Source organism: Parambassis ranga, chromosome 14 (genome assembly GCF_900634625.1).
Source record: "Parambassis ranga chromosome 14, fParRan2.1, whole genome shotgun sequence".
Lineage (NCBI taxonomy): Eukaryota > Metazoa > Chordata > Actinopteri > Ambassidae > Parambassis > Parambassis ranga.
In genome coordinates this window covers 17090838-17115150 of record NC_041034.1, presented here as the reverse complement: position 1 = coordinate 17115150, position 24313 = coordinate 17090838, and the positions used below count along the sequence as shown (strand labels likewise).

Below are 24313 nucleotides of genomic sequence, written 5' to 3'. Positions count from 1 at the left end.
ACAGCTGATTATAGCTACTTTATAAATTGGTTTTGAATTTAATCTCAAATAGCCTGAATTATAATATAAATATATTTAATAATATGATTTTGCAATGCAGCAAAAAGTTACAACTATGATTCATGTTGATTTCTATTGAAAATAATTCTTAACATATTTTCTGCAGATTGGCAGGGTTTTTAATTTAAGTACATTTATATATATATGTATATAGCCAGAGCACTCAAAGTGTCACCACAATTTCAGTTATTCAATCAATATTTATTGCAGAAAATGAAATAACTGGATATGTATATTAGTTACAGTCCCTGCAGGGAAATGACTGACATTCTGCTACAACACTGAGGTCAGCCAGTTTCTGTGCACAGAGCAAATGCAGGTAAAAACTTCAGGTAGCAGTTCATTAATCACATACAGCCCCACTTGACAACAGTAGTCTTGTGGACTCTAAAGGCTCTGAAGCTGAGCGTGATTAAAACAACCCGTTATCGCCTCCATTCCTCAGAGTTTGGATGGGTTTCTGTCTGATATTTGTATTCCTTTTTCTTTTTCTTAAGCAAATTGCAGTCAAGGATGGTGAATGATAGCAGATCAGAGCCCTGCCATGTAAATAACAAGACACAAATACACCCACACTGTATCAGCAGAAGAGTGTTGTCATGATCAAGTGAGTGTTTTTATTTATCAGGTAGTTTTAGAATGTAAACACTCAGTTAACAGATATGTGTTAGCAGGTATGTGCATAGGCTTCTTGATTATGGACATTGCTGATGGTGGATGAACACAGTGGTATGTTTGTCTCAGAGCTGCACCAACACTTCACTACAGTCCATTGCCACAGGACAAAAAAAAAACGTTGTGCAGCCATGGTGTTCCTCAGAATAACTGTAAGGCAATCTGTTAATTCTGTGTCACTGTGCTGCATGAAAATAACTTAAACACATAAACAGTAGTTAATATGATGTACAGAAACGAGCTGCTCACCAAAAAAATATACAATCATTAGCTGGCTAAAAAAAAGCATCCAAACTGTTTGGTTGCTCCCAAATGTCTTCACACTTTTTGTTCATGAGCAAGTTACATTAATGGTATAAGCATGTCCGAGTGTAACGTTACAGTCCCTGGGTAAAGGTTCGTTCACTTCCCTTTTGACACATTAACAGTGTACAGGAGGAATATTTTAGGAAGACAAAGAAAATTGCATATCATTTGAAAACACCAGAAAGGACACAATACTCAGCTGTTTGAGCAGAAGGGTGTTTCATAGGAGGCGGCACACTCTAACACAACCTCTGTAAATGCCAACAACTATTGCAAAATGACTGTTTGCCATCTTTGTTAAACACAAGGCTGACATTTTCTTGGGATAGCTCGCTTTTATATGGACATTACATAATTGATGTTTTATTTGGGGTAAATTTAGAAGGATTTCATACAAACAAAAATTCATATTAGTGTCAACAAGCAGTCCACATTTTTCTCCCACTTAAACAGATCATCTCCCTTTGTGAATGTTTTTAACACAAAGAAGTACAAAAGAGTCCTCATCACAAGAGTAGCTCCTGTCATTGCACTTTAAATAAAAGGTACTAAAATTGTGCAAATCATACAAACACCACTCTGCTCTTCATCTTTGGTCCTGTTGATTCACCATAAGAAGCTTACGGTTTACAGCAGGGAGAGCTTTCTCTTCACCCTCAGTGAGGTAAAGGGTGATGGCCAACATCAGTCGCCTCAGTCTGTAACCAGGCCATAAAAGCACTTAAAGATTTTAAATGTTTCATAAAATCAGATAAAAAAGAAACATGCACAGTAATTTCCTCTGAAATGCCGTCAGTCCAGGACAGGATATCTTCTTCCTTCATCCACACATGCACGTACTTGCTGTTAGTGGAATGCTGCTTCTTCTAAAACTGCCATAAAAGAAGATGTTTTTCCACTTGTTCTGACAGAGGAGCTCCGGTATGTAGGCATTAGAGGAGTGGGTTAGTGAGGATGTTTGCCAGTGCAACTTTGAAGCAGAGTTGATGATGGTAGTTGACAATGTGGGAGGGACTGAGGTTAGGGAGAAAAGTTGGGCGTGGGGTCACGCGTGTGGCTCCCCCATGGAGGCAGAGCCGTTTGCTTTGCTCTTATTCTTACTCTTGCGGTTGAGCATGCGGCTAAGTGTGGCTGTTCGGCTGGCCCGCTCCACTGCGGCCGGGGACTCCAGGTAAACCAGGTCATTGTGTGACTGGCTCATCCCTGGGTCCTTGCGCTGGTGACGCCGCCGGAAGAAGAGCTTGGCACTCTTGTGAAGGAAGCTGCCTGTAGCAAAGGAGGATGAGAGGAAAAAGTCATTAACATCGCCTCGGGCAAGGACACGGTCAGAATGACCCCACTCAAGAAAAAAAAGAAACAGCCATATTTAGTGATCCTTTCAGCAGCAATTTGAAGCAGAATGTGTGTTAGTTAGAAATTAGTCCTAGTGAAATAAATGACAAGCGTGGATTGAGTCATTTTTCTACAGAAAAAAAGGTTTGAATAGTGACACTCACGCTAGCAAAATGTGTTTAATCACCAGCTAACACATGCTAACTGTACCATGAGTGAGCAGCCACACAGATCATCCTGTCTGAGAGCATCATTCCTCTCTTTCAGCAAATGTCTGGGTTATTCTTCATGTCTTTAGATTAGCTTAATCAGATTTAACATTATAGACTAACGACTATGAATGTCCTACATGAATCCTTCATGCAGCACATACTGTACTGTAGTGTGAGGAGGTGGCATATCTTAATAAAAGTCCTAGCTGTGTGTCATACTGACATGATCATGCCGCTTCATTGTCTATCTCGTGCAGCCCCACTACACCTCTAAATGCATTAAACACACACACACATTATCTACACTACAGCTAGAATACTACGTACTGTGTACTAGAGTACCAAGTAACTGGTGAAGAAACTTACTCATCAGCACATATTGAGTGCTTAGCACTGCTTTCCTCTAAGATGGCAGTGGTGATAGTTCAAAAAAAGGAAAGGTTCAAACAGTTGGAGGAAAAGAGAGAAAAGAACATACTGCATCACTGAGGGGTAACAGATGGCCGTGAAAAACAGCCAAACATAGACAACTCTTCAAGTTCTGTCTTTAAGGAAATATGTTCTTGAGGATTGCATGTGAGATTTATACAATAATACTTCTATAACAGTCTGCTGTGTCCAATCACAGAAAGGGTAATGAGTCCTGCTCTATGGGCTCTCACCTCTGCTCTTCTTGCAGCTCGCCTCAGACACACACATGGAAAGTGAGGTATGGTTTAGTTCCTCTCCAGTCTGGCTCTCCCAGTCTTCTGGAGGCCGGCCTACACCACTGGGGCCTTCCTGCGGCTCAGAAACCTCTGGAACGCTACTGGTCCCTGATGCAATCGCTGTAGTCATATCCTGAGTAGAGCTGCTTTCTGACATGGAGGCGTCCATCGCTGCTGCATAATCCGCCATTAGAGCCAGCTCATCATCTTGAGACAAAGGTGTCTGTGAAATAAAGCAAGTCTGGTTTTTAAAAAAAATATTTCTTGTAGTCATATTCGCTTTGACAATGTGATTAAGGAGACAGTTTACACTGGTAGTCCCAGTTTTAATCATTGGATTAAGAAAACAAAAAGACAGGTGAGGAAAGCGTGGTTACTGAAACACAACAGATTAAAAACCGCTACTGGAACCAGACTTCCAAAACAGAAAATACTGTCCACCTGTGAAATCGTACAAGTGAACCATCATCTAAAATTCATCCTTACTTTAGCAATGCCAGAGATGATGATGGTACTCTTCTTCACCGGGGACTTGAGCTTCTGTTTGGCAGACTGGTGGAGTTGTCTGATGGCGGCCTCGGCCACTGGGTCTGTTCCATTGAGCATCAGCAGTTCAGTGTCAGAAGAGGACAAAGCCTTACTGACTGTGCTCCCCAGCATAGATGCCTGCTCTGAAACACGGCGCTCCACAAGCTTGGGCTTGGTGACCACTGCTTTCTGGACAGGATCTGAGAGAGCAAACATTGTGTCATCAAATGCTCTAAGAAGTCTGTCCTTCTCAACAAAATTCTCAAACACTCACTCTGTCTCCACATACTGCTGAGACTGTCGTAGCAGCAGCAGTACAATCAATATAACTCTGCATGTGCTTCAAACTGTATTTCACAAGAAGACTGATGCTTGCCACCGTGTGATCTCACAGTGCTGTACCTGTGTTGAGTGGGGGCAGTCGGCCCGGCTTGCTCTTCACTGCAGTGATGGTGGTGACCACAGTGCCACAGGGCATGACTGTACGGTCCATCTCCACCCTCTTATTGGATGCTGGGGTTGGAGGGTGCCAGGACCTCACCTCACTGGGTTCCAGGTAGGTAAACTACAAGATATAATAAAGTTAATATTCTAAATAAACATCACAGACACACACACAAAAAATAAATAAATGGGTGTGTACAATTCAGGTTGGAATTATTAGTGTACAAGCCCTGTCTTGTAACATTCATGTTTGCTTTGAATGAACCCTTAATGTCTGGACAGTGAGAAGGTCCTTCAGTAAAACCCTGGCTGCAGAGAAACACTTCTGCTTTCTGTTTTTACATGAAGTATCATGCTTAGAAAAGGAGGGACACGAATGGCTCTGTGGTGCAATCTGCTACCTCACCAATAGATGCCACTAAATCCTAAACCACTGACATTTAACTAATTACTGACTGGCCCTCCAACTAGCTCCTGAATCATGACCAAGACTGACAAAACCAGGCAATTCAGGCAAACACAGACACATGACTCTGCCACCTCATACCAGACATATAGTATAGAAATATTTTGATGGTCTTACGTCAGTAGTAAGTGATCCAGTCACTTTATCTTTGGTCATGAGTGCAAATCTTTGCTGTCCTTTGGGCTGCTTCTTTACAAGATCGAAAGGCACCGACACCTGACCTAGTAAGGAATCTGTGGAAGAAAAAATAGCTTCATTTAGTCTGTGCTCCTCATACAACATAAAATCTACAGGTGAGTTTACTTACTCTCTGGAGGTTGTCCATCATTCACCAGCTGTATATTCAACTCTTTTGATCGTCCATTTAATTCACTTGAGAGAGAGCAATATTAGAGAGTATTTAAATCATATTTGTGCATTATGTAATTCACCAAAAACACACACGATATCTGCAAAGTCAGTGATGGCATCTGAGGTCAAACTTACAAGATAAACGGCTGGTCCCAGGCAGGACTGGCTGTGTTCTTCAAAACAGAGGTGTTAAACTTTTGTGGGGGATCGTCTAACTGCAGCACACACAGAGGATTCATGCTGCCTACAAACGAGCAGAAAACATATCACAGTGTGTGTGACAGCAAACTCATTCACAAATCTTTAGACCGCAGATCAAAGAAAACATGTTGAGGCAAGGGGAAATGTTGTTTTGGTCACTTCCATTATCTGATTAATAGACAAAAGCGAGGTCAGCATACATTGTAGTGTGATAAATTATGTATACGTTAAAGAAGCCTCAAAAGGACTTCATCAGAACACAGCAAGCCTTTTTGTTGGGCAATTTATCAGAACCTTAGTACACAAACACAGTGTGAATAGGATATCAGCTAAAGCCCTATGGACAAAACAGATCTGGATGTGTCCCTCATAGCTAAGCTGAGAGCTGCTGTTGTTACTTCAAGAAAGGGAACTACACAGTGAAGTGATGAGTACTGTTGCCTTGTCTGCTGTACGATTTTAAGTGTTGGGCAGAATACTTAGGAGGATGTCTGGAGTCCAGACAACCGCTGACTCACAATTAGAAAATGACTCATCACTATAACAACCGACGCAAAGTTGAAGACTTTATCACTGGATGGTCATTTTACAGCCTCTCATCAGGTCTAAGTATTGACCGTTCTCTACATCCATCACTCCTTCATTCTTATTTATCTGTAGATCTGTGCACACCAATGTGTACACATTATAATTTAACTGCCACTGTTTGGCTTTGACTAAAGGATCACCAAGAAATCTCCTCCCTGTTCTCTGGAGAGGATGTACAGTCTGCCATGACGACAAAAACCAAGGCCAAACAGTGCATGTCTCACTGCTATTAAGCTGGTTTATCAGTCTGTAAAGAAATATCTTATATTTTAGAGGGTAATGAAATTACAGAGAGGGCAGAGGGACATTTGAGGAAATATGTTTGTTAGCTGAGAGGATGCGATCTAGCGGAGCTATAATCTTTCAGTGGTATGCTTTGTAAAGGGTGATAAAGACGTCAGCAGTGACGGTATTTGTTTCCATTTGTTTACATCTAAAGTGCATGCAACCAACCTGCAGCATCTTCTTCCTGACTGAGTGTGATCCGGATGTTTTTTACTAGCAGCTTCCAGTCGTGGGCGCGGGGAGGTTTTGGGGGTGATGTCACTTTACTGAGGGTTTCCTATGGAAGAAAACACATAGCACACGATCAGAATCCAAAGGGGTATGATCAAAAAAACAATTAAGGAAAAATGCATTCATTGGAAATTAAAGAAACTATCAGGGTGCACGTTCTTGACTCCTAAACTACGAGTGATGTCTTAATGTACATGGTGTGACACATTTCATTTTCTTATCAGAGGGGTGGTGGAAACACACCTCTTTCTGGCCATCTATGTGAGTATTTACTTGTAGGGATGTAATAATTCAACATTTTGATCCACTGGCTGCAGTATTTAGAGCAACAATTTAATGCTTTTAGCAACACGATGTTGTAAACAACCGTACTGCAGAGAAGATCAAATGTCTGTCAGAAATGGAACAGAGCAGTCTTTTCATTTAATTGAATATTATTATCATCCAGGAATTAACAGAAGAATACTGGTTTCTATAATGCATTATTATTCTTTGTAAGAAAAAAATATATGTAACATTTGCAAAGCAACTCTGGTCAGGAGGCCATCTTATCATAGTTTGAATTGAACACATTAGGATCACAGAATTTGCATCATATTATTTGCATAACAAGTAGTAGTTGTGTGTTGACTTTGCATCAGAACTAGGCACCAACCAATTATCATGACCATTTTAAAATTTCAAACAAACACAAAATGCAGAATGAAAAATGCAATTCGCTATTCAATGAATGGAGAGCAACTAAATTAAACCTTCCTGAAAACAAGTTCAAGGACTTTTGACCTTGTTGACTTGCAATATGTATTTGAGTCTTTCAAACAGGCAGCCAAATAGCTTACTTAGATTAACAGTGCTTGTAACCTAAGGCTCAGTGAGTGTGATACTCATCAACAAACAAAAACATGACCTTGTTAGAAGTCATGCTATTTTTTATTCTAATATTATTTACCTATTTACCATAAATGTTTGCTGTAAATGTGAACATATACTGCGCAGAGAGTGCATCTGTAAAAACGTTTTAGTACCACATAAGAACACAGCAAACTTAGACTCCCTCCTTAACACAGGTTTTACCACGACTTAAGGCTGCAAGCTGCTGGAGTTGCCACAAACTTGCCAAGACTACCATCAAACACAGAGTGATATTGTTCTGTTTAAATTGCCTTTTGAGGCCTGGATCGAAAAACATGCATTCAGGTCAGGTTTGTCAGATCGCAGCACACAGCGAGCAGTGACCTGGAACGACGGTCTTACATCAGACACTCACCTTGACCTCTGAGGCCTGAGCAGGCCTGCAGCTCAGCAGCACAGTGGGGTGGGTTGTGCATAGCAACTTTCTCAACTGTTCCTTTATGGCTGATACACTGGATATGTTGGCATTATTCTAAGAAAGAGAGTCATTAAACACAATCACTTTTTGAATGGTAAAAGACCCACAAACTGAAGCTTTAATCTTTAATCTTAAAACAGAATAACTCCCATTATTATGTGACTTTTGTCTTTGTTAAGGTATATCAATAGCTTTAAACACAGCAGCTTTAAAATTACCTGGGTGGAGGTGAGCTTCACCTGCAGCTTTTCTGTCTCCATGTGAGACATACTCCAGCTCACCTTGACCTCATCTTTAGCTTCTTGCATGTGTAAATTCAACTGAGAAAGAGAAAGTAAATAATGCCTTATGACACAATACTAATCAATTACAGCTATTGCTTATCTGTTTCATTTTGAGTAAAGATGAAGGTGAAGTGAGGGAACAAAACCAAAGGATAAATGAGTGATTGTGGTCTTTAACATAAATGCAAATCACAGAAACATTGATGATTGACGACTAAACCATTAATTCTTGTAGATCTGTGATTTCTAAAAGCAGTGAGAACATCTGGTGAAGAGTACTGGAATTGCACTACTATCTGTTTTCTCTCAATCTCAATGTCATGGTGAACACCTTACACTCTACAAAAACCCCTACAATTCCTCTTCAATCAGCCCTTCAGGAAATAGGTTTCTTGGGGAACTACTGGTGTAGAACACTTATCAATGCGAAAGAGAAAGAGGATCAGACAAAAGAGTGGGACAGTGAACATACTGAACCATCCTGCCCCAGCATGCCTGGATTCCTGTGTAAGACTGAACAGCTGCCTCTGTGATGCCAAACAAAGGCCTCATCAGACAGCAACAGGAATACTTAGATGATCCAGAAAAACATCAAAGCTGGCAATGATAAGGTTTGGATCACTTTATACAAACACCTTCAAGTAGAAGTAATGACATGTATCACTACTACACTCATTAATACAGAAAAACAGGAACCAAGTAGTGTAATACACCACCCAATAAAGAGAAAAGCGGCTGGTATTACGCAACATATATGCAAATGTTGTGTCTCTATTTCAAAATGAATAGGATGACATATGTCACATGTCACTCATGCAACAGGTCATGTGGTGTAGCAGTGTATTAAAAGACAAAGTACACTGAGCAGCACACCTTAGTGTGCTGGCTGAATTGTTGTGTCATTATACACTAAATGCTCTGTGGCTTCTGTTCCACATGTCCATGAACTTGTTACACGACAAAACAGGAGTATTCTAGCTTGGATCTCAGTCAAAAGCAAACAAATGTTCCAGTGGATAGATGGAAACATTTGAAAGGGCTTTCTGACTTTTCCAGGCTGAGCCAAAACAGTGAGAGTGAAAAGGAGACAAGAGGCTTCCTTTATGTCGCTGCAACAACAGTGGATCCACAACCAAAACAAAAACGCCCCAACTCTAATCCTGACTTTAGCCTCCTAGCTTCTCACTCAGGCTGTATTTATGGCACAGTTAGCTTAAGAGAGTGACAAGCACCTTATTGATTTAAAAATAACCTTAATACTATTGAGTTAGCATAAATAGCTAACAGGATCCATACATTGCTGAAAATGGAACACTGAATCTAGGTCTGAGGATATAAGCTTATCCCAGCTTAATATACATGACCTATTGCACTGCTTCACTACATCCATGTCTATAAAAGGGGGCAGTGTTGGAAAACACTGTGGGTGTGCCACAAATCAAACAAATTGTTGTAATTTCCAGGTAAGAACAAAGAGTCATGAGTCATCAGTGCCATAAGTTCAAAACCTCAGTCCTGTACAGACCCCCTGACAAATGTGAATGCACGCAAAATGGGAATGCCTTACTAGATATGAGCCTGACAGGGATGGTGATATGGTCTTTGGGACACGTGCCAAGAATAGAAAGACAGCCTGACCATTTAATCTAATGCTACTGGTAGCAGTGAGCCAATGCTGGGCAGCACATCGCATTCAATAAAATCTCCCATTAAACTAAACCACAATGACTTCCAAAGGATGTAACTCTGTTCCAGAAGCCTCAAAGTTAAATGGATGGTTTACAAAAGAACAAACGAGCAGAGAGAGACATAAACATAAAACATTTACCTTCAGCTCCAGTGGAGCTATACAGACTGTGTATTTACAAGGATCTGCTGTAGTCATGGATGTCGACGCAGCACTGACAGAGAACTGAAGCTTCTCCCCAACCACACTGCAGCAAGTAGCCTGTTGGGAAGACAGTGAGTGTGAACTGAAACCTACTGAGAATGTAAGACCTACAAAGCAACAGCAGTTCAAACACAGAAACTCAAAATTGTACTACACATCAGAGTAAGGTGCTGTGAGTGAATTCATGTGTTGCACTGATAATAAGGCTCATGATATATTGCGTAATCACACTAAAACTAAACATACTGAAACAAAACCAGAGGGACTGGTTATAGAGAAACTGATCCAAAATAAATACATTGGTGAGAAGATTTTCACAGCATAGGACCCGCACTAGCTTCTACAGCCATTATCAGCAGGTTCAATCATCTGTGAGCACAACAAATCACTTGTGCAGCGATGATACACACATTCAACTGAGTCCATTTCAGTAATGAACTGGAACCACATACACTCTGCATTTGTTCTGATGTCAGAATGAAATCACTGAAAGAGGAAACTTGAACATAAACATAGGTGCAGGAGTGTTCTTGTCAGTCCGCATCTCCTTAGTGCTGAGCTTGACAACTACATAAGCTTCTTAGAGCACATGCACACCATGCGTGCGCATGCATACACACAGCATGTTGGTAAAAATAAGCCTCTGTTCATTAAATTGCCTGCATTCAACAACAGAGCACCTGGTATTTTAGTCCATATCATCACGAAGACAAAGAAAGTGCTGAGTTTGCATTGGGAGCACCGCAAAGCCGACCAGGCTGACAACACAGTGAGCAATTTGTCCTTATCTGACCTCTCTGAAAAATGAAAACCTGCTGGTGGCAGTTTGGTTTGCACAGTCTGCAGCAAGCTGGCACATAATCTGTAGAACTGATAAAAGAAGGAGCCAGCAAGTGTTTCATAGCCTTTTTCTAAGCAGCCGTAGTCATTCATAGTGCCTTTTGATTATCATAATGAGCATGTAGAGCCCCGCTAAGCAATGCTAAGCAGATTAATTTGCCAAATCTAAATGATTGGGGTTAAAATGTCTGTACTAAAGTTAGCCAGTTGATGCGTAAGTGCTTGTCTGGTGCAGGCTGAAAAGCAGTACTAGTTGTTGCGGCAGTATTCTCTCTCAGCTGAATCAGAGAAGAAGAGTAAATTAAAAGGACAGGACTCCATTAGTATGTCCTGCTATAATCCATATGAATGCTGCAGCAGGGGGCAAAACTGATCTAGTTATTTTTTTCAAAATATCTTCACTGATCACTGTATGAGCGAATACAGAAACTGACACTCTACCTTATTACTGGCAGACTTCTGAAAGCTGGACACTTGGCTGACCATGAGTTCTGATGTCTGAAGTCCATCCTCTTCAAATGTCAGCAGAACCGTTCCCTGATGTGGACGAAGATAGCATCTTTAGAACAACAACTCTTACTGCAGATCTGGAAAATTGCCCGCTATTGAGCAATGATCAGTGCTGTACCTTATAACAATGGGAAACTCAATACATATTTTGTGACTTTATAATTCCACAAATATAGGAAGGGTAGGTATGTGTGTTTTTTTTATAATTATTTTTAAAGCAAGGTGTCACAACCATCAAACATGGGCCTGGCATGCCAAGAAGGTGCAATGAGATGCACATAAACTCATCCATGAAAGCATACTTGAGACTTTGTTTGGCTGCACCGTTATATGACATGCTGGAAGTACTTTATTGGAGTCACCTGCCACACAGGAGAGCGGTGGTCATGAGACTTACCCCTCGCTTCCTTGACTCGTCATTCAGAGCCCTGCACCAGGCTCCTCTCCACTGACTTTTCCAGCTATTCAGTGACAGCGCCCATCCCAACAAAGCGGCGGCTTCCTCCTTCGCCGCATTGTCCTCTACTGCTCTCCGCTTATTTCCTAGAACCCTGTGCTGGATGTACTGTACGAAATACAGTGCCAGAGTCACCAGGGATGCGATAAACAGAGTGACCATGCATAGCCACTGCGGATCCTCCAAACCGAAATATGAACTAGAACTTTCCAAGTCGGACATTCTTTGCAGTTAAAGCGATGATCGCAGCTTAACACGCCTCCTCTGTGAAATGTCCTGGCAACCTCATAGTAATTATTTGGCTAAGGAAAGGCGATATCAATGGAGGCAATCACTCTGCTGACAACAGCACACACATCAACCCCTAATACAAATGATGCTTATCGCTATCCATAGTGGAGTACAGAACAGTCTTTAAAGCTACACGCTAGTGGTAAATAACTACACCATTGTCACGAAGCTAAAGGTTGCTAGGGATCAAATAAACCTGCATATTAGCGCACTCCTCATTGAAATACGGTCGTTAGCTTGGTTGGCTAATCTTCGTCACAGTTCGCTTAACTAGCTATTCTTTAGTAGCTACAAAACCACCGAGTTTCCCAAAATGACCTATTTCCAAAGTCTGTGTTTGTGCTCCACCAGGCGGTATCCAGAAACGGAGTAAGAGTCCACGGAAAACATTCTGGAGACGAAGAGTGCAGTCCTTCCCGCTGGACTTGGTTTGCGGCTGACTGTACAAAGTTGTCGTTTGGAAACGGGATATGTGGCACGAACTGTAACTCCCACAATGCACCGCGACGTTTGTTTTCGTCCAGTGCTCGAGTGAACCGAGACGTATTACACAGCTGAAGCCATAATGATGCGCATAAATATTATGGTTTGTTATTAACGCATTTTTTTCTTCTATAATCTACAGATACGTCCCACTTAAAAGCCAAAAGGGTGATGAAAACCGACTCAGACCTACTATTTTGGACTTTGCGATTTTCCGTAGATAGTCCCTCTGTCATCGTTATCACATCTTCCTGTCCTATTTGTTAGCAAATATTAGCTCGCTGGGTTTGTGTACATTGTATCTGCGTCGCATGTGTATTATTGTCGCTGGGAGGAAGTCTTCTCTGTATAAATTTTGTACATTTTGTATCTAACACACTGTCAAACACTGTGTTAGACTGTTTTCTCCTGTTCATCGAGGTAAACAAAGTGCATCGTCGACTAACGTGATCGAGGTGGTAGTTAGTTACCGTCAGATAACTCCCGTCGTCGCTTGTTAATGGAAACACATCTAATTTAGCTATGAATTGCCGCTCGGAAGTTCTTGAGGTAACAGTGGAGTCGAGGCAGGTGGAGGAAGCTATGTTAGCTTTGCTACACACCATTTTACTGCATCGCAGCACTGGCAAGTTTCACTACAAAAAGGAGGGCACTTACTCCATCGGCACAGTGGGCACACTAGACTTCGACTGCGACTTCATCGACTTCACTTTCGTCAGAGTGTCTTCAGAGGAGCTGGATAGAGTAATAAGGAAAGCCGTGGCTGAATTCAAGGTGACTGGTGCTTTTGACGGGTGCTTGTTGACTGTAAAGTGTCTGAAGGCCTGTTATTTTAACTGTGCTGTATTATGTGTTTTGGTCATAGGATGCTTTGAGCAACTCCGGCAGCGATGGCATGGGACAGATCTCCCTGGAGTTCTACCAGAAGAAGAAGTCTCGCTGGCCCTTTTCAGACGAATGCATTCCATGGGAAGTGTGGAGCATCAAAGTCAATGTTGTGAATCTGGCCAATGAGCAGGAGAGACAGATCTGCAGAGAGAAAGTGGGTGAGAAGCTGGGTGAGAAGGTCATCAACGTCGTTGAGGTCATAAACCGCCATGAATACCTGCCAAAAATGCCCACCCAGTCTGAAGTAGACAACGTTTTTGACACCAGTCTCAAAGACGTGCAGCCTTACCTGTACAAAATCACATACCAGATCACAGACTCGCTGGGCACCTCTGTAAGCACCACCATGAGGAGGCTCATTAAGGACACGCTTGCATTGTGAGGATGCGCTAAGAAAATGATGATAATAATCATTCATAATCATTGTTTGACAACTTTATTGTTTCCATAAAACATGTTTGTCAGCTCCTGCAACGATGAAGCACCCGCCTGCTGTGGTTCCTTATTGGATGTAATTTCAGATTGCCAACTGTGTAATCTTTTTTTTAAAGGTGGTTTGCTTTACCGGTATTCTTGTTCCACATACTTAAACACAGTAGTTTCAGTTAAAGTCTTCAAAATGATGTGCAGTCAGTAATGTTATCTGTAAATTGTTGTAAATTTTGACAATAAATGTTCATTGTAGAAGATAAAGTCAGATCTGTTTTTGATGTGAGATATGGTTGAGTTTGGGAACAGATTTCCTCATCTATGTGAAAACTTCCTCTTTGCACACAGTTTCATGTAGAGTGTGACCTCTTACACGTGGGGTAGGACAGGATTTCCATCTTTTTTCCAAATTAAAGAAAACACTTCCTTAGTTTACTCCCTTGTTTCCAGTCAAAAAACTGTCACAGTGGCCTAAAGCTTGAAAAACATCCCTCTGACTTGGGGCTGTCTGACTGCCAACAGGAAGACAATGTGAAATATTCAGTTCCACACATATGTCAAACAAACGTCTATGTGCTGTGTGATACGTTTCAGTTCATTACTTGTGCTATTATGTATGTAGATAGGGTGTGAAAGTTAAGTCCTGCTGGATGTGTGTCATGGAAATGCTGCAAAGAAACCTTAGGTACGCTAGAATAAGGTAAAGTAATTCAAATACACAAATGATAATATATTGTATAGACTCCATTGTTACTCTTTATTACAGAAATGAAGCACAAAAACTGTAGAAAAACCTAAACACAAAACAGCTGCAAGTCTCCAAAAGCAACAATAATGCAACCAATGGCAATACAAATTTTCCTTATTGCAGTAAGAGCACAGGAATACTAAAAAAAATCAACCTTTTGCTTACTAACAAAATTGGTACAAAATCGAGAATACAAACACTTCCATGTACACAAGTCTAATCATTTCTGTGAAACTTCAAATAAGTTTTTCTCACAAGAAATTAAGAGCACTATTGTCAATACAGAATCTCTGCAAAGATACTAACATCACACTGCAGCTTGCTTTGCTCATGAAGAGGAAAATATATATATAAGTCCCACAATTTGTCTAACTCTTTCCAAAAAGTCATATTTGTAATAATTTAGAAGTCCATCTAGCCGAAGCAGAAGTATATACTTGTACAAGAATACAATTGTAAAACAACTGGAATACAATCAAAACACAATCTTTTAGAATAAATCTTACGGAAGCAGGAACACTCGGCCACCATCCATAGAATAAAAGATTTGCGTTCAAATGCTCCACCTCTCAACTTCACCACCGCAAAATGCCTGAGTCATAAGTCGTCTGAAACTCTGTTGTGCTTTTACGTAAAATAATATCAACAAAATATTTTCCAGAGTTGCATAAGGCCATCGAAGCATTGTAAAGCTCAGGTAATTACCAGATGTGTTCAATTGCACTGATTCCATCAGTGTATGAGTATTTATATAACACTGGGGCTGCACCTGGGTGGCAGACTTAACTGATTCAGGAATTGTGCCAATGTCTGATACACACAAATTCAGAATTGTGTGTGTATAACTATGAACTGCGCTACTATACTGCAGTGCATTTTGTAAAATATTCTTGATTTGTAGCAGCCGATGTGATGAGCTAAATACTTGAATGATGTTATCTAGTACTTATGATGCTATCAAATCAACCATGTCTATTATTCTCATATACAGCCCACAGGATCACCACTAAGCACCTTCACAATTGGGGCTTTTCAGAAACATTTATAGCAGAAAACAAAACCTCCTTAAATCGTATCACTCTTGATTGCACCGTCTCATTCATATGTAATAGTGAAAACGTTTCAGCAGGCTTTATAATTAGGAAGATACATTGTAAGTTCTGGATGAAGAGCAGTTAATCAAGGCTGCATCCTGAAATGCTTTGATGTTTCAAAGTAAAGCATGTGTTTATCATACTTGACATTAATCAGGCTATTAAAACAAAAGATGCAAAGGCAATGTGAGACTGAGTGAACAAAGGAATGCTAAGCTTGAAGTGAGAAACCAGGGCTTTTGTCATCATTTAATCCTGCAGTCAACGTTTCAGGTTACATATTGCCCATACCAGAATCAAACAAGTAAACAAAGTGCATGTTGAATATATTTTTGAGGCCACCGACCTTATCTTATATGATATCACTCACACCAAGAGATGCACTAATTTAACTGCAGCCTCTGAAACTTTAAAGCACTTTTTCCACACTGAGATAACAAGGTATATATTTCCTCCTCTGACTTTAGAGCTGGAGTAAGCCATTACTGGGACATTTTTGAATTTAACAGCAAAAGACCCACATTCAGAAACTTGCTTTCATAGGCGTGGATTGCCAAGGCAACAACTAAAGCTAAACAAGCAGCTAATGTAATGACTTAGTTAGGCAGGTAAGCTGCTACATTTATTGCTCTAACACTGATTTCCCAGAGCCAGCACACCAGTGTGCATCTGGTTCCTGAGGGCCACCTGGATTCTCCATGATAATTGACCTTGACAGAGGGCTGCTGGAATGCCGCTCTATTTCAGGCCTTTTTTTTTCCATCTACCGCTGAGCTACAGGGCTCTGGGCTGCTGGACTATTTAGCCATTGCTTTGGCAACTGGTGCTACCTTGATAGACTGGAGCATGGAGGCCTGTAAGGAGTGATGCACTGAGGGGAGGGGTGTCTGTTGATCTCTTAGGTTCTCCAACTGTTAGGAACAGTGCTGTGTAGATCGAGTGTCAGCGCACTGCCAGAATGGGCTGCAAGCAGGATGTGAGGACATATTATATGCAGACAAAGTTAATTTAATTAGAATAGCTTACTCCACCTTTAAGCCAAAAGTAGAAATACAGACAAGTCCAACTTTGTACCTTGGTTTCTCAAAACACCTACATTGGTAATTACAGGTAAACAACTAGAACAGATCATTTTAGAATAAAAAATAATTTATAATCATCTCATCTCACAGAGGAATCTAGCACTTGACTGCACATTCACGTTTACACCTCTAATGAACATGGCCACTTCAATATATGACATTGGAGGCAAGAGAATAAGCTTTACATTCAAAGTCTTCTGTTTGTAGGCTGAGGTGTGTTTATCCAAATATTAAGTATTGTCTCTCCAGAGAAATGCACTGCTGTCCGGTGCTTACATGTGGCTGTGACTCTGCTCATGGCTCCACAAGCTAAAGGCTGTCTTGAAGGTCCTGTGGCAGAGTTTGCACATGTACTGCCTCTTAAATGTCAAGGCAGAGAGAGACGGTGCATGGTAAAAGAGTGTGTCCGGTTCCTGAGGGCCACCTGGATTCTCAGTGCTGTTTGACCTGGATAAAGGGCTGTGGCTGCTGGATTGACGCTCTAGTTCTGGCCTCTTCGTCATGTTTACCGACGAGCTACAGGGCTCTGGGCTGCTGGACTCTTCAGCCATCACTTCCGGGACTGGTGCTGCCTGTGTGGATTTGAGCACAGAGGCCTGTGGGGAGGGACGCTCTGAGGTTTGAGGGGTCAATGGAGGGGAGGGGGACAAAGGCGAGGGGTTTCTGTTGATCTCTTTGGCTCCAGGTTCGCTAGCAGTCGACATGTGGGACTGGAAATGGCTCCAAAGGCGGAAGTTGGTCCTGAAGGCTTTGTTGCAGATGTGACAGATGAATGGTTTAATGTGGCATAGCAGCTCCTGGTGTCGTTCCAGGTCTTTGCGAGAGCTGAAAAGATTTCCACATTTCTCACATGGCCACACTCCGGGTTCCTCAGGCCCGGTTTTGGCAGCCTCTGTGTTGTCCCTTTCACTCACTGCCTCCTCTAATGGCTCCTCCTTCACAACCAGCCTGCCATGGTGGCCCATGCTCAGGTCCTCAGGCACATATGACGAAGAGTCTTCCGAGTCGTACATGGGTGGACCCGAGGAGTCACTGTAACTGATGTTCTCTCTAGACCTCCCAGTCCCTAGAGTCTCCTCACTGTAATGCTCTTCTCCGAGGATTTCAGAAGCCTCTTCACTGTTTTCTTGTTGCTTTAGGTGCATTTGGTCTTTAACAGTCATGATGTTGTGGTTATGGACTTCCACCTGGTGGCGCCATATGCTGAAGGACGACTTAAAGGTCCGCATGCACTCCAGGCATGTCAGCTTCTTGTATTTACAGTGTGCCTCATGGTCTTTTTTGACACCTGGACTTGAGAATCGGAGACCGCAGTAAGGGCACACGGTTGCATGACGACAGCCTCTTTCATGGTCTCCCTGTTCTAAAAGTGATGACAGCTTCATGTTACACAGTTTACAGGAGTAAACACCTGTGTCAATGTTCTTCTGTTGAGTGATCTCATCCTGTTCCTGGTAAAGGATGCTCTCACTTTCTGTGTCCTGGTCAGGCTTTTCAGCAGGATGTGTCCTTAAATGTTGCCTGTACTGAGACTGGAAAACAAATACCTTCCCACAATATGGACATATGAAGCTGGGCCTTAATCTCTTTTTGGTATGTGCAGAAGACTGTAAACCCTGCTTGTTTCTTTTTAGCTTCCAGAGCAAAGCTTTCTTTATTTCTCTTTCTCGCACAATATCTATCAACTTCTTTTGAAATTTCTCATCCAGTACAGAGGAGCTGGAGGATGATGCTGGGTTTTGTACTACACCATGCTGAGTTTGGCAGTGAGTCCACACTTTGAAGTTGGTATGGAAGCGCTTGTGGCAGATGTCACAAGCGTACGGCTTTTCTGGGTTGTGGTACATATTTACATGGCGGTGCAGTCCAGCACTGGACCGGAAAACCTTTAAACAATTCCAGCATTTGAATATCTTGTTTTGGGGTGGTTCCTCGCTGTTCTCATTTGGGTTGCTGCCGGCACGCTGAGATACAGTTTCTGAAATATTCTCATCAAGTGAAGGGCCCTCTTCTTTAAAAAAATTGCTCTTCTTGAAGGGGTACCTCCTGTTGTCCGGCCTGTCTTTTCTTTTCCCAAGTGGATTGAAGTCTGCTCTGCTATGGTCATAATTTCTTTGCAGATCTTCAAGATTGACTGGCAAAGAATCTCCAACTGTGATTCGAATAATGTCCATGGGGTCAGCGAGTGGACTGCTAGGTTCAGCTTTCACACTAACTGCCCTGTCTCCCTGAGCGCCTATATCATACCTGCTGGGGTATGTTGACCTGAGAACCAGAGGAGATGTTCTATTTGATTTACCATTTTGGGCAGCTGTTTCTGGCTCAGATTTTGATGCCATTTTAACAACTGACTGTTCCCGATTTTGCAGCACCTTAAGCTCCAGTGTGGGTGAGAAGACTGGAACTGGGCTGTCCATGGATAATGATCTTCTGAGTAGGCTTTTTATGAGTGGCCCGCTCCTGTCAATGGTCTGGCCTGCCTCACTGGCCTTGCTCTGAAAGGGCACTTTGGTATGATAGTGGGGCTCCTGCCCCTCATTTTCCTCTTTAGCATCCTGACAGGCCCCAGACGACAGCCTGATGTGCTGTACCTCAGCGTCACTGAAAGATACTGATGATGTCAGCTGTGGTCTAACAGAAGTGATGTGTGATGAATTCCCTTTTAGGATGGATGAGTACGGAAAGGTGGGCATCCTCTCAGAAGCTTCACTTTGTTCAGATAACTTCCTGCTGGAGTCAGATTTCCTGCCTGATTCATACGAGTTGTGTTCTGAGACAGGCTGAGCCGACACTCGAGTAGAGTGGGGAGACGCTGATCTGTCTGATGTTTTTCTCTGATAGTTTGAGTGAGAGGGATGGGCTGTGTCATTCCGGACCCGACGCACAATGACGCTCCTTGTCTGGAAATCATTCTCATCCCCCTCTGAGAACGAAAGCCTTTTTCTGGACACACAGTAGGATGCATGTGGCCTTGTTGACACAATGTTGGTGAGGAAAGGGATTCCGAGGCTGTAGCCCAGCTCTTGAATGGCTGCCAGGCTGCCTTTGTCCACAAAGAGTGAGGAGGAGTAAATGTAATTCAAAACTATCTCGAAGGCGTCAGGCTCACAGAAGTCAAGGTTTACAACCTCTTGAGGCTCTGTATCCATCTGTGTGAAAAGTGATTGGAAATACTCACTGCTGGCAGCGAGAACACTCTTATGGGCCTGGTACCTCTGGTCTGCCACAACCAGAACCACATCACACATCTGGCCCCGCAGCCGCTGCTCATTGAGAGCCCCCAATACTGACAGGGAATGGGTGGGGTTACTGTAATGCCCAAGGCTCTCCATGGCTGCAAGACAGGATAAGGAATTACATGTTACTGCAGGAACAGAGATATTTAAATGTGATTGGCATAGGTCATAGGTTTTACCCAGGTGTTTATGAATGCGTACGATCTCATACAAAATGATAACTGACAAAATACATGCAAGACATACTTCTCTGCAGTGGCGTAGGAAGCATTAAAAATGTGTGTGCGTGTGGGGGGGGGGGGGGGGGGGGGCACCTTCTGTGGGTGGGTGGTGGAAAAAAAGTACATTTAGTATATTATGAAATATAATATAATAATATGAAGTAGTTGCGATTTCCTGTGGATTTTAACAGGTTGCTATTTTACCTACAGAAGTAAACACTTAATGACTATTTCAGAGACAGATCTAACTAAAACTCATTGATTTTAAAACACGGTGACAAACAGAAACTAATTCCAAGTGAAACAACAGTTTTGTCAACCACACTGGTGGCACTACACTAACAGATTATACAAAGCCTCCATATCTGCCACCTTCTCTCATTTACAGAGACAAAAAACTGGCAAATCTCCCTCATGTCCACCTGATAGAGTTTTCCTGTCATCATTCACCTCAGCAACAGAACTTCCTCTACTGGCCCTACATGATGGCCCTGCCTCTGACTCACTCTCAGTACCAACCACAAATACGGAGATATATTGTGCTTTACTTTTCAATTAACAACCAATATAAGTGAGCTTTAAAATATATATATCATCAATGAAATAACATCAGCATATGTTGATTTAACACAGTGGTCTTCTCATCATCTGAGTTTCAAAACGTTGTTGGGCCATGAACCAAACTCGGCTTAATGCAGATAATACTGAAACACTAAAAATACTAACTTACAAAAAAAAATGCATGTCGTTATTTTTACTTGCTTATAAAACTACTTAATTCACAACAAACCACATCAGTGTTTCCCTGTTCATATAATGCTCCACTGTGTCCTGACGGTCCATCACATGTATTTTATTCTTGCTGATAAGAATAGGAGCAGGTGGCTATGTGCACTGGCTAGGCGAGGCTGAAGCTAGCAGGCTAACAGGAGCTAACCTGGCCTCATTACAATATGGGTTAATGCTGAAAACAACTCTAACTCTCCGTGTCTTTGTTAGGAATCTCCTCATGTCCATTGTGTGTGGGGAGGGAGCAGAAAACGCAAACAACCTGTCGTCAGACAAATAATACCGTCTACTGTAACTGAAAGTACAGTAGATTCCTCCCAACTTTTCTAAGTTGATTTAACATCAACCTAACGTCACCTGGGGCCATGTGACAAATCAGTCAGGCTTCAGCATGAGCTGGACTTTGTGGGATGACACTGACGTTACCTCCTCCAGCTTCGACCAGCACTGACGGTTCTCTTTGCGGTGTGTTACGACTGCCCGAAGAAAGCCACTGGCTTCATTAGCTCCGTTACTATAGTAACGGTATTGTAGCGCTGTGCTAACCAGGAAAAACCAGGATTTTATTCTCTTATGAACATAGTGGAACGGAGTTTTTTCACGAGCAATCGAAACAGCGTTAGGTGGAGTAAATTGGGGGGGGGGGGGACACGTCCCCCTCTGATATAATGGTAGCTACGCCTATGCTTCTCTGTCATGATTGCATGTTTGTGGCTGTTTTTTAGTCAGTAGTTTTTTTGTGCATTGTGCACTGTTTGTTAAATTAGTGTAACTTCTCTTTACAATCCCATAGCAACCAATTAGTTTGGCGGTTTCGCATTAAAACGAAGAATATGAATCATCTGTGGAAGCTATAAAACGCTAAAAACATCAGCCAATCCTCCGGGTGGACCCTGCGCGGAGTATTGGCTGGTTGTCACTCTCTTCCTGCTCTGCACGCACCAGAGAGGTACGTGCATGATGGCCGAAGTCTCAGACTGCAGCTCGTCTTCGGGTAATGCGCGTCCATGTGATTGGGAGGCGTGGCTTTGGGGTGAGCTCCGAGAGAAAGGGGAGTGTGTTTACTTTCGAAATCCGGCCGACTCTCGCTGAGTTTTCCAAACCTCCTACCCTACCTTTAAAATAAAGAAAAAAAAAACAAACATTTTACTGCAGGTCTGCATGACCACTGCTACTACTAGCACTCCTATTAGTTATTAGATTAATAATCACAGTAATTGTTAATCACAGCCATGCTATGATCACATGCCAGCTTTATGGTGCCTATTTTTTATACCAAATAAAAAAAGCTTCCATCATCATGTTGTCTATGCAGGACTAACCCTTGTAATTATATTTTTAAGATGCGTGTCCTTATATGATGTTTAAGGCATTATATTAAATTATTAGTTTGAAGATATGAAACTACAGCTCTGTCAAACCACCCTTAGCAACAAAGGCCACTGCAGGAAAGTAAAGAGAATCCCCTTTAAATTAAAAGCTTTGGAAAAAACAATGTCCTTGCAGAATTAAATTACACTTAAAAACATTCTGCATCTCTTTATAGTAGTAAAGCATGTATATTCTATTAGTGTTACACTTTTGCAGACACTTATATAGCCACTAATACCCTTTAATACAGCAACCTTGTAATATCCCTGCTGTTTGAGAAGGCTGGACTCGTGTCAGAGCTGTGCTGAGCAGTAATGAAAGATGGAGACAACACAAAACACACACACACAACAAACACACAAAGTTTAATCTTTGTCTGGCTTTCTTCTCATATGTGGCCCAACTGTCGTCAAAGACAGGTGCCAGAAATCACCGTGTCAAACATACTAAGTTTTTTTGTGTGTTTGTACGTTTATTACTTGTTTTCTACAACATACAACTCACCCAGCGGCGTTTATTTTGAAAGCTCTGACCGGAAGCCGAGCCACCCACGTTGACTTATTTGACACTGACTATTTTTATTCACTGGCAGAAGCTTCATTCATTCATCATAAACTAAACACTGCTCGTTGCACTGACTGGTGGAAACCTGTCCACGATGGGGGACGAGCAGGAACGGTTCCGCTCCGTCAGGTTTCTCGGGGGAAGCTGAGTGAGGCTCTCGGCATTAGGTCATACGTGAGACGTGGCTCAATTTCTCATGACAGATAACTTCTCCAAGCGAGATGCCGCCTGCAGTTCAAAACGCACCAACAACACGGGTTTTAACACGGCTGTGGGGACAGACCCGGGAATAAGTTACGCTTTGACAGTCTGGTAAAATAAAGAGGGGAAAAGTTGAGCGCGTTTCAATGGACTCCTCCGCGGTAATCCCGGAATGAAAACAGTCGGTGCGGGCAGAGTGTGTGTGTGTGTGTGTGTGTGGAGGGAGTGAATTATAACCGCTACCCCCGGTGGAAGTGATGTTTTTGTTTAGTTTTTTTTTAAACGACTCAACCCGGCTCGACACGGCGCAGCTGTTGGCTGGCTGCAAAACAGGTTGTAGCTAGTCTGGTTTTACAGCAGCACAATCCCCCCTTTCGAGTTACGTCAGGGAGGAAAGGGAAAAAGCTTCCCCTGAACAGGCTGCTCCAACTCTGCCTCCTGCTCCCTGCAGCTCACGTTAAGTTCAGTAATCTGTCTACACTTACCCTGCCCGTCGTCAATACGGTCTTTCTCCCGCGTAGCCAGGACTTTATTCAGTCTTGTGTGGATTTCTGCGCGCTGGTCGTGATTCCATCCATCTTGAATTTGACGTCATCCCACACCAGAGATGAGGTCATCGAAAAGAACGCTCGTCACGTGCACCGCGTGCCGATAGGCTAGATGGGGAGACGGAGGCGGGGCAAACGGAAGCCCTGACGCTGAGGCTAATTTAAAGGGACATGTCATATTTTTCATTTGAGCTCAGTACAGATAAAAATCTAAGCTGAACTAAAACCCAAGCGTGTTAATAGAGTCTCTGACTTTGCACTTGTGTTTTATATAGTTTAACTCAATTACAGCAACTCCACCCTTTATTTTCAATGAAACCTTACCCAGGCTGGATACTTTTCACAATATTCAAGCCTTTTTTTATCTATTTACCTGTTGTTAGTTTAAAAATGTTAATATTGTAAAATGTTATGTATCCAAAAAAGAAGAGTTTAAATTGTGCATGCACATCCCCCCTAAGCCCAGAGAAACTAATTAGGCCTGTGAAAAAGAAAAAAGTCACTCTAGCACAGCAGTAGATTGGTGTCATTAACAGGGTCCAGTGGGGACTTGTTGTCATGTGTTTTCGGCTCCTTCCTGGAAAGCTGTGTCAGCAACAGTACCTGGCAACAGTCTCATGACCCAGTCAGGTGCAGCACTGGTTTGGAAAAGACTCTTGAGTAGTAGCAG

General features: G+C 42.3%; 3 protein-coding genes across 3 annotated transcripts; 1 reads left to right on the top strand and 2 right to left on the bottom strand.

The window, feature by feature from the left end:
- Positions 1-652: 652 nt before the first annotated feature.
- On the bottom strand, positions 653-12449 carry c2cd2 (C2 calcium dependent domain containing 2). The gene is made up of 13 exons (XM_028421182.1): positions 11639-12449; positions 11173-11268; positions 9829-9948; positions 7935-8036; positions 7654-7770; positions 6324-6432; positions 5217-5325; positions 5038-5102; positions 4848-4963; positions 4223-4385; positions 3779-4020; positions 3248-3515; positions 653-2307 (listed from the first exon to the last, which is right to left on the bottom strand). Exons 1-13 carry the CDS (start codon positions 11918-11920, stop codon positions 2087-2089), a joined length of 2010 nt encoding a protein of 669 aa, XP_028276983.1. The 5' UTR covers positions 11921-12449; the 3' UTR covers positions 653-2086.
- A 65-nt stretch (positions 12450-12514) lies between these two features.
- Positions 12515-14053, top strand: atg101 (autophagy related 101). The gene is made up of 2 exons (XM_028421184.1): positions 12515-13246; positions 13338-14053. Exons 1-2 carry the CDS (start codon positions 12995-12997, stop codon positions 13740-13742), a joined length of 657 nt encoding a protein of 218 aa, XP_028276985.1. The 5' UTR covers positions 12515-12994; the 3' UTR covers positions 13743-14053.
- Positions 14054-14515: 462 nt separating this feature from the next.
- On the bottom strand, positions 14516-23708 carry zbtb21 (zinc finger and BTB domain containing 21). Its single transcript, XM_028421756.1, has 2 exons — positions 23581-23708; positions 14516-20047 (listed from the first exon to the last, which is right to left on the bottom strand). Exon 2 carries the CDS (start codon positions 20043-20045, stop codon positions 16986-16988), a length of 3060 nt encoding a protein of 1019 aa, XP_028277557.1. The 5' UTR covers positions 20046-20047; positions 23581-23708; the 3' UTR covers positions 14516-16985.
- Between the last annotated feature and the right edge of the window lie 605 nt (positions 23709-24313).

Coding starts and splice junctions, on each gene's coding strand:
- c2cd2 (XM_028421182.1), bottom strand. CDS start 11,920: ATGTCCGACTTGGAAAGTTCTAGTTCATATTTCGGTTTGGAGGATCCG. Junction 5,326..6,323: donor TCAGGAAGAAGATGCTGCAG/GTTGGTTGCATG, acceptor GCTCGTTTGTAG/GCAGCATGAATCCTCTGTGT. Junction 2,308..3,247: donor GAGCTGCAAGAAGAGCAGAG/GTGAGAGCCCAT, acceptor CCTTTGCTACAG/GCAGCTTCCTTCACAAGAGT.
- atg101 (XM_028421184.1), top strand. CDS start 12,995: ATGAATTGCCGCTCGGAAGTTCTTGAGGTAACAGTGGAGTCGAGGCAG. Junction 13,247..13,337: donor AAGCCGTGGCTGAATTCAAG/GTGACTGGTGCT, acceptor TTTTGGTCATAG/GATGCTTTGAGCAACTCCGG.
- zbtb21 (XM_028421756.1), bottom strand. CDS start 20,045: ATGGAGAGCCTTGGGCATTACAGTAACCCCACCCATTCCCTGTCAGTA.